The 13,451-nt window shown below is 47.4% G+C and overlaps 2 protein-coding genes across 2 annotated transcripts in view; one reads left to right on the top strand and one right to left on the bottom strand.

Annotated features, from left to right (window-relative positions):
* The window catches only part of SYCP2L (synaptonemal complex protein 2 like), a 56,178-nt gene extending 54,404 nt beyond the window's left edge, over positions 1-1,774 (bottom strand). The window contains exons 1-2 of the mRNA XM_018038503.1: positions 1,766-1,774; positions 269-337 (exon numbers count right to left, since the gene is read on the bottom strand). Of these exons, the coding sequence (XP_017893992.1) occupies positions 269-337; positions 1,766-1,774 (78 nt within the window). The remainder of the gene's footprint in view (positions 1-268; positions 338-1,765) is intronic.
* On the top strand, positions 6,501-12,887 carry GCM2 (glial cells missing homolog 2). The gene is made up of 5 exons (XM_018038751.1): positions 6,501-6,590; positions 9,427-9,679; positions 9,861-9,973; positions 10,744-10,869; positions 11,946-12,887. Exons 1-5 carry the CDS (start codon positions 6,501-6,503, stop codon positions 12,885-12,887), a joined length of 1,524 nt encoding a protein of 507 aa, XP_017894240.1.

Genomic DNA, 13,451 nt, shown 5'->3' with positions numbered 1-13,451 from the left:
ACTTGTGTTCTTATTCTCTTTGGCTCTCTGCCAGGGTGAAAGTTCTAGGAGAGCCAGCATTGCATCTATTTTGTTCGATACTGTCTACCTCCACCTAGAACAGCGCAACGGAATAGCCTAGATTAGGATATTAGTAGGGTAATCAAAGAGATGGTGATAAGCTGATGCAGATTAGAAAGGTAGAAAAGGACTTCTCAGGCTTGAATAACTGGAGGAAGGAAACACAGAACAAGACAGCACACACGCGGAACACAAACTCGGTCTTTACAGAGAAAGCGTCCCGGGGCAGTCCACTCTCATCCTTTCCCGGAACGGACTGCAAAGGACCTTCGTTCTCCTGTGTACAAAAAACATTAAAAAAAATTTATTTCCAAGAAATGCACTAAGTTTTAAAAAGAAATAAGGTTTATATTATTTTCCTGAACAAACTTTCTTCATTCACACCACTGGTCTAAGAAAACTATGACTTAGAAGAAAGCCCCAAAGCTTTATCCAACCTTCTTTAACACTTATAACAAATACAAATTACCACAAGAAACAAAGTAAATATCATTGCAATAAATGACCACATAAATTTAAACTCTATAGCAGCAACTATAATTAAAAAAGAAAAAGAAAAGGTTTTGAATGAATGAACCATTTTCAGAATGAGAGCTTGTAAAATAAGGTTTTCTAAAGCGAGTTTCAAGCCCAGTCATGAGCTTAAGCTTTGTATTTCTGACTTGCGTGAATTTTAAATGTGACTCCAGGGCTTAAAACTGAAACTTCAAGGATCAAAACAGCAACAAGAAAACTTACTAAACATTGGGTTGTTGCACATTTTCTTCAAGAAGTGATTCCTGGATTACCAACCTAGTTTTCACAAACACGCTAAACAAGGGCATCTCACCTGCTCCCAACAATTGAAGAATAACTTAAAAAAAAAATGTAATCTCTCTCCTAAAGAATTTTTTTTTTTTTATCTAGCTTGGGCTAATAGTCCTTTGTGTGCTGAACAAAATCCTTAAATGTCAGCATATTTTACAATAATATTATTTATAAATAGGGGGAAAAGGTGAATTCAAAGACTCAAATCCAGGCTTGTTTTTTTCCACCAACAGTGTATTCAAGAAAAGGAATGAGGAAAAGTACCAACCCACCTTACTCCCTTCAAACCCTGAGCAGCGGGGCTTACAGAAGCCCCAGAGTCTTGGGGCCATAGATCTGGGACCTGGGTAGGTTTGTGTCCTTGCACTTTCCAGGAAACCAGAGAAAAAAACGGGCTGGGAAAACATCCCGAACAACTCGAAAAGAAGCATACCCTTGCCTTCAGACATTAATTCTCCAGTCCCCCTTCCCCAAACGCTTTACTAGCGAGGGACCGGAAGTTTCTATTCTACTTACGGTCTCCCTGAAAGCGACCAACAAACTCCCAGCAAACCTAAGAAGGGTGAAGCGCCCCAGCGCCCCTGCGAAGGGCCGGGGGGCACGCCAGGCTTCCCAGGTGGCGCAGTGGTAAGGAATCTCCCAATGCGGGAGACACGGGTTCGATCCTTGTGTCAGGAAGATCCCCCAGAGAAGGAACTGGCAACCCGCTCCAGTATTCTTGCCTGGAGAATCCCACAGACAGAGGAGCCTGGCGGGGTACGGAGCAACCGGAGCATTCTGGGCGAGCACGCCAGGCTCGGAGCCCAGAGCCCGACGGACGTGCGCCCCCGCGTCCCTCTGGAACGGTGGAGAGGGGGCCGGGGTTCGACGGTGCTCGGGTCCCCCCGAGGTCACTCACCTCCCCCATCTCGAGGCTCAGGCTGGACGCCACGTACCCGAACCAGGGCGCACGCCGGGAGCCGGCCGCGCCACGCCGCGCTCCGCCTCCTGGGTTCCGCCGACGAGGGCTGGGGTAGCCCACGGCGCCCGGACGCCAAGCTCCGCCCCAAACTCTAATCAATCATCCCGCCCCTGAAAACCTAGCAGAGTCCCGAGATTGAGAAGCGTGTTAAGAAACGCTGGCATGTTAACTAGGAATCAAGATAAGGCCACCTGGGCGCACGCAAGCGCACCTTAAGAAAAAGCGACTTCTCCAGGGATGAAAACATGTCAATTAACAGACCTTAAAAGCGAAGTTCTAAGGTGATAGGTGCACCCTGTGCTGAAGCCGCCAGTTTTCTCTCCACCTTTAACAGAAGAGCTGGTTTCGATCCATTGATATTAACGGACTGAAGCTGAACTTTCCCCATAGGAACCAGATTTGTACCTGAAACTGTGACTTTATTACTGATATTACAAAAGAAAGGGTTTTAAAATATACACATCTCGCTGTGCTCAGTCAAAATAAAATAAACATTTTCATCCAGGCTGCTTGTTTTCTGCCCACTTACTTTAGCCCCACAAGAATGTGTACCAAGTTTAGGCTGATCGGTTGTCAGATATGGGTACAAGGTGACAAAAATAAGTTGGACTGGAATTTTCTTTAAAAAAAGAAAAAAAAGCAGACAAAAGGACCTCTCAGATCCAAACATCCCTTGTGAAAAATTAACTTGTATGATAATCAGATGCTGTGGGTACTTGGTGTCATGACCTTTACAGAAGATATATGTTTGCATCCAAGGTAAACTTAATATAACCAGAATCTCTGCAAGTTAGCCCTGAACTCTACCTTGTATCTCCAGTCCATTCAATAAAGTACTTGTTTCAAAGCTCATCGTATCCATTCCTGGTAAATATGATGTAATTTACTTATTTTAATATAAACCAAAGTTTTAGATTCCTTTGCTTTTGAATTAATAAACTTCTACGATTTCAAAATCAGCTGTGAATATAGTGTTCTGAATCAATGCAAGTATTAATGCAGGAAAATTTTAAGGTTGATAGCAAATAATCAAATACAGTTTAAATGCACTTTTAGAGAATAAAATAGGTAATACAGTAAGAATATAATGTATGACATTTAAGTCTTCTTGATATGAGTTTTAAAGTTTTAATCAATTATTTTCAGACTGTGGGGAAAATATGTCTTTCAAATAACATGGTTGTTAATGGATTCAAAAATTCAAGAGAAATTAAAGATAACATCACAGACAACACCATTTTTTTTTAATGTTTTCACTTTGATTAACTTCTTTTACTAACATGTTTTACCCAGGCATAATTTTAGGACAACTTGGAATATGTATTCTAACTCTGCTCAAACTAAATCCAGTAGAGACAACGACTTTTCTTTGGATACCAGAATCTATTTAGAAAAAAAAAAAAAAGTACTTGATTAATTGACTTGGCTTTCATTTTTTTTAATTGTGCTTTTTTACATTTTTGAAGGATAAGGACTCTAGGAATATTCCAAAATTACAGAGAAAAGGAATAGTATAACAATGGTTACAATAAGACCAGAAATTAGTTTCTACATATTTTCACAAGTGATTTTAAGTCCGTTTTTGAAGTTATATTAAAAACATTTTGTTGTTACTGATCAGTCGCTAAGCTGTATCTGACTCTTTACAACTCGGGCGGACTGCATTATGCCAGGCTTCCCTGTCCTTCACCAACTCCCGGAGCTTGCTCAAATTCATGTCCTCTGAGTTGGTCATGCCATCCAAACATCTCATCCTCTGTCAACTCCTTCTCCTCCCACCCTCGATCTTTCCCAGCATCAGGGTCTTTTCCAATGAGTTGGCTCTCTTCACATCAGATGATCCAAGTATTGGAGCTTCAGCTTCAGCAACAGTCCTTCCAATGAATATTCAGGACTGATTTCCGTTAGGATCGACTGGCTTGATCTCCTTTAAAATGTTTTTAAAACATTTTAAAACGTCATATTATCTTAAACTTGACAAATAAATGTCGATTTGTAATAAATGAAAAGAGAAGGGTCAGTAATTTTAACCGTGGAAAAAGAAAAGAACCCAAAAAGCAACTGAATGATAGAAGTTGCCAGGAGGTTCAGGGCGCGGTTGATACACTGAAAGTCTGTGGATGAAACTAGTGGGTGAACAGTGAGCACGTTTCTCCGTTTCCTCCCAGATTTTCGCGGCAACTCTGTGAATGATTTTAATCAGAAACACTGACCCACAAGAACATAGAAACTTTAGGGGCAGGGTGATCGCGGTAGGGAGGCTGGGGAATGAATTTGTCATTTTCTCTTACAAGAACTTTGCGCCTCTGCTTGGGGTGGGGAGGAGCGGAGTTTTGGGGAGGGTGGAAGCCGGGAATCCCAGCTTGAAACTAAAGAAGAAAATTCGTGTCATTACCCAAATCTGGCTTTTACCCTCTTGGGAATTCTCTGCCCCTGGGCCGTCAACAGCAGCGGCTCTGAGTCGAACTTCACTGTTGGTTTGACTTGCCCTCCGCCATGGAAGTTAAGAGGACTGGGAGCGTGGACGAGATTCGCTTCTTGCGACTTTAAGTGCGCATCGCTTTCCTCACCTTTCGCCAAAGGAAGAGGCTGTAATCCTGCAAGAGGCGCTGGACTGTGCGTCCTTCCCTTCAGGTGCCAGGCTGCAACCGCGTGCGCGCTCGGCGATGCCAAATTATAGGCGCGCGGGGGTGAGGATTTGGCGGGATGCAGGCTCCCAGCGTCCTTCCCTAACAGTGAACGTCTTTAGAAGCCGGCCTCCGTCTGGCTGCCTAAAGAATCTGCCTGCAGTGCAGGAGACCCGGGTTCTATCCCTGGGTCGGGAAGATCAGTGGAGAAGGAAATGGCAAGCCACTAGACTATCCTTGTCCGGAAAATCGCGTGGACAGCGGAGGCTGGTGGGCTGCAGTCCATGGGGTCGCAAAGAGTTGGGCAGGACTGAGCAACTAACCGGAGAAGGCGATGGCACCCCACTCCAGTTCTCTTGCCTGGAAAATCCCATGGACGGAGGAGCCTGGTGGGCTGCAGACCATGGGGTCGCTGAGGGTTGGACACGACCAAGGGACTTCACTTTCACGCATTGGAGAAGGAAATGGCAACCCACTCCAGTGTTCTTGCCTGGAGAATCCCAGGGATGGGGGAGCCTGGTGGGAGGCCGACTATGGGGTCGCGCAGAGTCGGACACGACTGAAGCGACTTAGCAGCAGCAGCAGAGCAACCAACAGGTCACTTCTGTCTGGCTGCGCTGGTAGCAGGAACGTGCCATCCCCAAGAACAAAGGCGCAGGGAGTGAATTCTGGAAACCCACCCTCCCTCGCTGACCGCGGCGGCCAAAGAGCAACTTAAACCCCTTCCATTGGTTTCTTGTATTGGGCCCTTCCAATCACCCTAAGGAAGTGGGTGCACAGCTAAAGAAAGCTTGGTCTCAGCCCTGGGAAGCCCACAGCGCCCTAAGCGCTCACCTGGTTCTTCCAGTCTCCAGAGCCTCCGCAGACGCAATGGGTGTAAATACGATTTTGTTGTGATATTTCCCCGACGATTTCCACGCAGTTAGGGAGAAAAAAAAAAACTATTTTTTTAAAGGGTCGTTTCATGTGGATGGCGACTGAGAAATCTCCGAGCCTCAGATCCTTTTCCTAGCAGAAAGAAAACAGGCTCAGAAGTAGCCAAGGCGGCAGAGAAAATACAGGTTCGGGGCGCTTGGGGGCCACAGAGTTCCCCCCTCCTTCCCCTTCCCCCTTCCTACCTGATGCGAAGAACTGACTCATTAGAAAAGACTCAGAGGCCGGAGAAGAAAGGGACGACAGAGGACGAGATAGCTGGATGGCACCACCGACACAGTGGACATGTTTGAGCAAGCTCTGGGAGATGGTGAAAGATAGGGAAGCCTGGCGTGCTGCAGTCCATGGGGTCTCAGGGAGTCGGACACGACTGAACGCCTGAACAGCAACATCAGCCGGAGCAAAATCCCCGAAAAGAACGCGCCCCAAAGCTAGTAGGCGCGCGTCTTCTCGGACAAGGGCGCGCGGCCGCCCAGGCGTTTAGAGGTGGTTCCCGAACTGCCTGGGCACTGAGTATTACCTCTTGGGGACTTTGCTGGAAAGGTTCTGTCTCAAAAGCCTCTCTCTAGATCCAGTCGGAAACCCCAGAGGTGGGGCGCAGTTAGGAAAATGAACATGAGTTTCAATTTTAACTAGACATTTCAACCTCCCCCGACTCTGGCCCGTCTAGGCTTCAGTTTCCAGTCACCTCGAGTCCTCAGGTCCACCTCCCCTCCGTCCCTCGCCCTGCCTGGAAGTGGGGAACCGGCCCTGCAGGTCCCTGGAGGGTGGGAGCGGGCGGGCGGGGAGCGAGGAAAGGCGGAGCACAGCGCGCGGGGCCGCGGGGCGGGGCGGGCGGGGGTGGACCTTTATAAACTAGCAGGCAGCTGCCTGGCGCCCGCGCTGTGCTCCAGTTGGAGACTTTTCAGCACTGCCACCAAGAACAGGGCCCCATCCGAACCGCCCCGAGCCCTTGTCCGCCGCTTCTGCATTTCTAAATCGGCCTCTCTGTCTGTCTCTCTCTCCACTTGCTTTTAAAACAGGGGGGAAACAACCTTGGGCTGCTCTAGGTTGGTTTGTTTTTCTTGTGTCTTTCAGGACACTTGGCAGGGAGAGCCCGCGAGGAGGACCGGATGCCGGCGGCGGAGGGGCAGCTGGCGGACTGCGCGTGGTCCTACGGGATGAAGCTCAGCTGGGACATCAACGACCCGCAGATGCCGCAGGTGCGTGAAACCCGCTGTGCGCGCCTCTCTCCATCCAAAGAGGAGGGATGTCTTGGCAGAGCCTGTGGACAGGCCGCCCTACTACCCCTCCTCCCCCCAAAAAAGCACATCCCTGAGAGCCCGCCAGTGTGCAGGGACTCTACAAATGGCGGAGCTGGGGCTAGAGATGTGTCTTCTCCCACCTGTTTCCTCGAACCCTTTTGAAAACACCGAAAGCAGCGGGAACCGTCAATTAGGCTCCACGTTTCAGGTCGTCTGGCCGCCGGGAGCCTGACACCGCGTCCCTCACTTTCTTTGAACTGAGGTAGAAATCCGCTGACTCTTGCTTGTCCATTCTTCAACATCCACTAGAAAGGTGGAGGGGCATCTTGATGAATGCAGATGCCACCTCTTCTCACGCAGCGGAACTGAGATAGGACCATAAATTGAAGCGACCGAATCTTAAACAGCAGGACTTGGGCCATTTATCCTGGCTGCCAGGATGAAGCGTGGCTCTTGGGGGGCTTTGTAGTCGTGCTAACCACGTCGCAGGCGCCCAGACAGCCTCTGGAATCCAGGTTTTCGACACAACTTCTGAGCTTGCTTCTCTAGTGAGGAGGAAATCAGTGTCATCTGTTTAGGGTGAATTTAGGGCGAATTTGTTTTAGTTTTTAACAGAAAGAAAGTGTCTCAAGCCAAGTCCCCAGAATGGGCTGGGCCATTATGCTTGGTCACAGTGGTTGGGAGCAAAAACTGGGGAGTGACTTTAAAGTCCTGGGTGGAGGTGGAAGGAGAATTAGGAATGACCTGGAAACATTTGCAGAGGTGGACTTCTGGCAATGCCCTGGTACAAGGGGTGAGAGAGACTTGACCTTTATTCAGCATCTATTATGTGCCATACAGCTGTTCAGGTGGACAGCAATTCATTAGCAACGTTGGGTAGCCTCTCCAAGAGATAAGTACTTTGGGGTACACATTCATGGAAATCTGTTTGTTTTCAAGCCTGCCTACTTTAGGGTCACACTGCACCATTCTGTGAAAGTGGACCACAGTACAGCTGGGGCATCTCCTTCCCACTGACCTCTGTCCGTGTAAATCCCCACGGGGGCTGGGGGGAATCTGTTCTTGTATTTTAGAAAAGAGCCATATCCAAATAAGGGAAGGATGGGTTCTCTCACAAGCATTTTCTAGACTTCCCATGTAAATGTGAAGAACTTATCCTCTGGGAGGTTAGTCCTTAAACAGAGTGAGTGTGCCGTCTCTAAAGAGGCAGGTGCTCTGGGTTGGAGAAAGAGGGTCCTGCTCCGGCTAACCCAAGGAGAAAGGGCTACACTCACAGTGTGACCTTGAGACGGTTCCTGAATTTTTCTTCGTCTCGGGTCACTCACTTGTCATTAAGCAGTGGAATCAGATAACGATCTTAAACTCTCATCCTGTGCATGTTTAGGACACTGTAGTGTGAAAACAGACCAAACGCAGACAAATGTACATGGCCGTGTTCTAATACCACTTCATTGTGGATAGTAAAATTTGGATTTCGTGTGACTTTTCACGTGTCACAACATATAATTCTTTTGATTTGTCCCCTCAATCATTAAAAAATGTCAAAATCATTCTTAGTTTGTGACCTGTACTAAAACAAGTGGGAGGCTGAATTAGGCACATGGTCCCTAGTTTGCAGACCCCTGCCATAAAGAGTAGCTGGTAAATAGTTGAGTGTGCAGGAAAGGGTAATTTTATATTAAACTTATAACAAGAAAGACATCGCAGTATAAATAATGCATAATATGGACAAGGACCACCAAACATGAATAGGAAAGCAGTGTTCATTCTTTTAGATATCACATTATTCTAGCCAGGCAGCTCTTTGTGTAGGAGAATGACAATCCATATTGCTCTGGAAAGAGGACTAGGACCTAGCAGGCTCCACCAAGTGCTCGGGTTTACCTTATAGCCAGGCTGTCATCATAATACCCTTGTAAACCTGGAAGGCTGGGCTTCCCAGGTGGCACTAGAGGTAAAGAACCTGCCTGCTGGTGCAGGAGACAGTAGAGAGAGACGCAGGTTCAACCCCTGGGTAGGGAAGGTCCCCTGGAGGAGGGTATGGCCATCCACTCTAGTATTCTTGCCTGGAGAATCCCATGGACAGAGGAGCCTGGGGGCTACAGTCCATGGGGTGGCAAAGAGTTGGACACAACTGAAGTGACTCAGCACGTATACATGCAAACCTGGAAGGCTACTTTGGGAAGCTGTTCTTGTCTCTCTCATGTTGTACTGGGTATCAAGCCAAGAGCTTTGGAAGAAAAACCACTGGATGGAAGAAAAGATACAGGCTCAAGTGTATATCAGTGAAGAACTTTCTAACCACTTTCTGCCCTGGCACTTTAATACTTACCTTAAAAATATTTGTAACATGTGAATACACCAAAAAGTGGTATAACCTGGTGGTAAGGAGGACAGGCTCTGGAGTCAAACTGTGTGGGCTCAAATCCTACAGCCAGATCTTACTAGCTGTGTGACTTTGGGCAAGTCGATGAAGCTCTCTGGTCTCCGTTTACTATTCAGTTAAATAGGGATAATATTGTGCCTATTGTCTGTGGGTAGTGTGAAAGCTAAAACTAATACCTGTACCATTTTTGTAGGAAGTGGTATAGAAGCATCAGTTTATAGCCAGTTGTCAGAAGGGTATACACACACGATGAGTGACATTTTGTAAGAGCACAGCTTCTGGGTTTTACAGTATTTCTGGAATTAAAAAGACTCAGTTTTCATCCTGATATTCTTGGAGAAGATTAAAAGCTTGCTGCATGGGGCTTGGGGTGGATAACTTGATTGCTGTCCTTGGACGCCTTTGCAGAAGCCAGCCCACTTTGACCGCTTCTGTGAGTGGCCGGACGGCTATGTGCGCTTCATCTACAGCAGCGAGGAGAAGAAGGCGCAGCGGCACCTGAGCGGCTGGGCCATGCGCAACACCAACAACCACAATGGCCACATCCTCAAGAAGTCGTGCCTGGGCGTGGTGGTGTGTGCGCAGGACTGCGCCCTGCCCGATGGCTCGCGGCTGCAGCTGCGGCCGGCCATCTGCGACAAGGCGCGGCTGAAGCAGCAGAGTGAGCCATGGGGCCGGGTGGGGGTGGCCCTGCAGGCGTGAGTTCCCCTTCCCAGTGAATGCGTTCTCCTTCCTTCCTTCCAGGGGGGCCAGGAATTATTAATATTTATTAATTTTGTTAACAATATAATTAATATGTATTAATATTAATTATTAACATTTCCCACTTCTGGCTTATGCAGAGAAGCCTTGTCCCAACTGTCACTCTGCTTTGGAATTGATCCCCTGTCGAGGGCACAGTGGTTACCCTGTAACCAATTTCTGGCGACTGGATGGCAATGCAATCTTTTTTCAGGTAGGTGAGGGAACCCCAGTTTGTGATGGACATTCTCATCGTTTCACAGGGACCAGGCCACCTGCCAGGTGTCTTAGAAACTCCTTTCTGGTTTAGTCCCTAAGTTGTGTCCAACTCTTTGTGAGCACGTGGACTTTAGCCCAACAGGTTCTTCTGTCCATGGAATTCTCCAGGCAAGAATACTGGAGTGGGTTGCCATTCCCTTCTCTAGGGGATCTTCGGAGAAGGCAATGGCAACCCACTCCAGTGTTCTTGCCTGGAGAATCCCAGGGATGGGGGAGCCTGGTGGGCTGCCGTCTATGGGGTCGCACAGAGTCGGACACGATTGAAGCAACTTAGCAGTAGCAGCAGCAGCAGGGGATCTTCCCCACCCAAGAATTGAACCCCTGTCTTCTGTGTTGGCAGGCAGATTCTTTACTGCCTAAGCCACCAGGGAAGCTCCTTAGAAACTCTGGACCAAACCAAGTACAGCTCAACTGGCCAGAAATAGGTGTTGTGGCTTCTAGCCTAGCCTTACTAGGTTCCTAGAAATTAGTTCACCTACTGTGTGCTAAGAGTGAACTTAGTTATAGTTATTTTCATATTTAAAAGGACTATTACGTCATCTTTTAAGATGTCTGTTATTAATTAGTGCAGTTTTAGTTGTTTAATATTTTTTTTCCCCTGTTTCTTTGAAAAAAATAACAAGTTGGGATGTTGGGAAAGGCATATTTAATTTTTGCCCAGCTTCGCCACAGAGGAACACGTAATTCATCCCCATATTAATGCAGGCCAAGGGAGTTCATGATCACCCAAGACCAGAGAGTAAGTCAGAGACGGAAGCTAGAAGAAGTGCAATCAAGAGACAAATGGCTTCTTTTTACCAACCACAGAAACGGAGAATTCGAGAACCTGAGGTAATGGGGGGCTGCCATGACACTTGTGCTCTGTGTTTGTCTTTATCACAAAATACACTGAGATTTACGCAAAATAGGAATGTCATACCTCAATTTAAAAGGTTTGATTTTATGTGAAAATTCTGTCTCTAACAAAATGTCATAGAATCAAATTTTTGAATAGGGTTTCTAATCCCTTCTTCTTCTTGGAAAAAAAAAAAAAGCAGAGTATCTCTACAGTTAATGATAGAGTAGGGCTGTGAGCTGACATTCTAATACAAGGGCAATTATCCAACGGTCATACAGAAAAATATAGATGCATCCCAGTGAGTTAACAGTACAGCTTTGAGAGGGTCCTTGGAGAAGGAAATGGCAGCCCACTCCAGTATTCTTGCCTGGAAAATCCCATGGACGGCAGAGCCTGGCAGGCTGCTATCCATGGGGTCGCAAAGAGTCGGACACAACTGAGCGACTTCACTTCACTTCACTTCACTTTGCATTATTAACGTAGAACAGATACAATTTCTTTGTGCAACTTGAGCCAGTTTGGCTTTTCTACCAAAGTATGCCAAGCAGGCAGAATATTCACCTGAAGATAAGAGACACTGATCTTGTCTGAGCACTTTCTATGTGCCAGTACATACAGGCTAAGAGATTTATACTTCTTAAGATCACAAAAGCCTTAAGAAGAAACTATGGTTATTGAGCTCCATTTTTAAGTGAGGAACCTGAAGCTCAGAGAGAGTAACTAACTTGTCCAACTCATGAGGGACAGGCAGGATTTGAACCCAGGTCTGCAGCAGGCTCCTAAGCCTCTGCTCTCCTGCACATAATGTGCGGAAGACAGGACCATCCACCACTGAGACCCACCCTCCCAGGCTACCCTGGACCCTCCGAGGTCAGCAGCGTGGAATTCAAGCCTGAGCTCAAGCCGTGAAATTCCTGAACCAGGTGCCCAGATAGTGTTTCTGTGATCATTACACAGAGTCACCAACTGGAAGCTTGTTATTTGGTTGGTTGGCGACTGTTGACAGGTGAGGATGTCCATGTAATTTACATCTCTATTTACAAATAAAAACTTTGGGTCATTTCTTTAGGCAGGAGAGAGTCAAGATCACAGCAGACATTTCAACAACATCCCTTCCCTGGAGAACCTAGAGGGCTTGGATGTGATTCCTGATGCCAGCTTCCCTGTTCCGGGCCAGCCTTGCCTTTCCTTTCCGAACTCAGATGCTTACAAAGCTACATGCGACCTCACCACCTTCCAGGGAGACATAGTACCACCCTTTCAGAAATATTCGAACCCAAGAATCTATTTGCCCCGGACCCCCTGCAGCTATGAATTGGCAGGTCCTGGATACACAAATTCGAGCCCATATACCACCTTTTATAAAGATGCCGGCAGTATCCCTAAGGACTCGGACTGGGTTCATCTGAATGCACTGCAGTGCAACGTCAACACCTACAGCAGCTTTGAGAGGAGCTTTGATTTCACCAGTAAACAGCACGGCTGGAAACCAGCCCTTGGAAAAGCTGGCCCGGGGGAGAGGACGGACCAAGGACAGTTCCCGCCCGAGGCCACTCACCCTCAGTACACCCCACAGCCCCCCTGCAGGTACCTTGCGACTGCCCCGCCCACCGCTCCAGCCCTTCAGACGGTGATCACCACCACCACCAGAGTCTCTTACCAGGCCTGCCAGCCCCCCGCCCTGAAATGCTATGACAACGTGCGGGACGCAAAGAGCCTCTCCAGCTGTGACTATGCTTCTGAAAACACCCAGATGTCCATCTACCCAGAAGCCTTGGACCTTCCAGCTCCAGTCATCACAGCAAGCTCTCCAACAGCATCGCTTCCTCTGAAGATTCCCAGAGATTGCTGGACCGTCAGACAACACTCTCTGCCTTATCCTCTAGGAGCAGCACCCTCCCGGACAGATGGAGCAGAGTCCTGGGAAGTGTGTCCCTCCAGATTGGGGTCTGCAGTCAACTATTCAGATCGAGTCAGTCCATTCTTTAGCTGTGACAATGAGAACTTTTGAACAGCAGTCCTGGGCACAGCATAATACTGGTCTTCATGTACACAGTGGAAGATGACACGGAAGCGCTCTCTTAAATTGGGAGATTAATTTAGCATGCAAATAAATATATATTATATCAATGATATTTATGTACATATATATGATAGTAAAACCAATGATCAGAGTACATTTTAGACTGAAAATATTTAGTTACTACAGGGAAATTTTGCACAGCAAAGCCTACCATAGTACATAGAATCAGGTCTGGAATGTGACTTCCAAATGAACAGATAAACATGAAAGTTGGGCCTCCCAGGTGGTGCAGTGGTAAAGAATCTCTCTGCCAATGCAGGAGACACAAGAGGTGAGGGTTAGAGCCCTGGGTCAGGAAGATCTCCTGGAGGAGGAAATAGCAACCCACTCCAGTATTCCTGCCTGGAGAATCCCATAGACAAAGGAACCTGGTGAGCTGCAGTCCACGGGATCACAAAGAGTTGGACACAACTGAGCACAGCACACACACACACACACACACACGCACACGCGAGCGCACGAGAGCAAAAGTTAATGAGCTAAGTCCATTTA

Source organism: Capra hircus, chromosome 23, assembly GCF_001704415.2.
Source record: "Capra hircus breed San Clemente chromosome 23, ASM170441v1, whole genome shotgun sequence".
NCBI classification, from domain to species: domain Eukaryota; kingdom Metazoa; phylum Chordata; class Mammalia; order Artiodactyla; family Bovidae; genus Capra; species Capra hircus.
Note: the sequence above shows the minus strand (reverse complement) of the source record. Positions and strands in the feature narration are given on the sequence as shown.

What these genes read in the sequence shown, in the direction of transcription:
- GCM2 (XM_018038751.1), top strand. Translation starts at nt 6,501, where the DNA reads ATGCCGGCGGCGGAGGGGCAGCTGGCGGACTGCGCGTGGTCCTACGGG. An exon ending in ACGACCCGCAGATGCCGCAG is followed by an intron (nt 6,591 to 9,426) that starts GTGCGTGAAACC and finishes ACGCCTTTGCAG; the next exon opens with AAGCCAGCCCACTTTGACCG. An exon ending in GGAGAATTCGAGAACCTGAG is followed by an intron (nt 10,870 to 11,945) that starts GTAATGGGGGGC and finishes TCATTTCTTTAG; the next exon opens with GCAGGAGAGAGTCAAGATCA.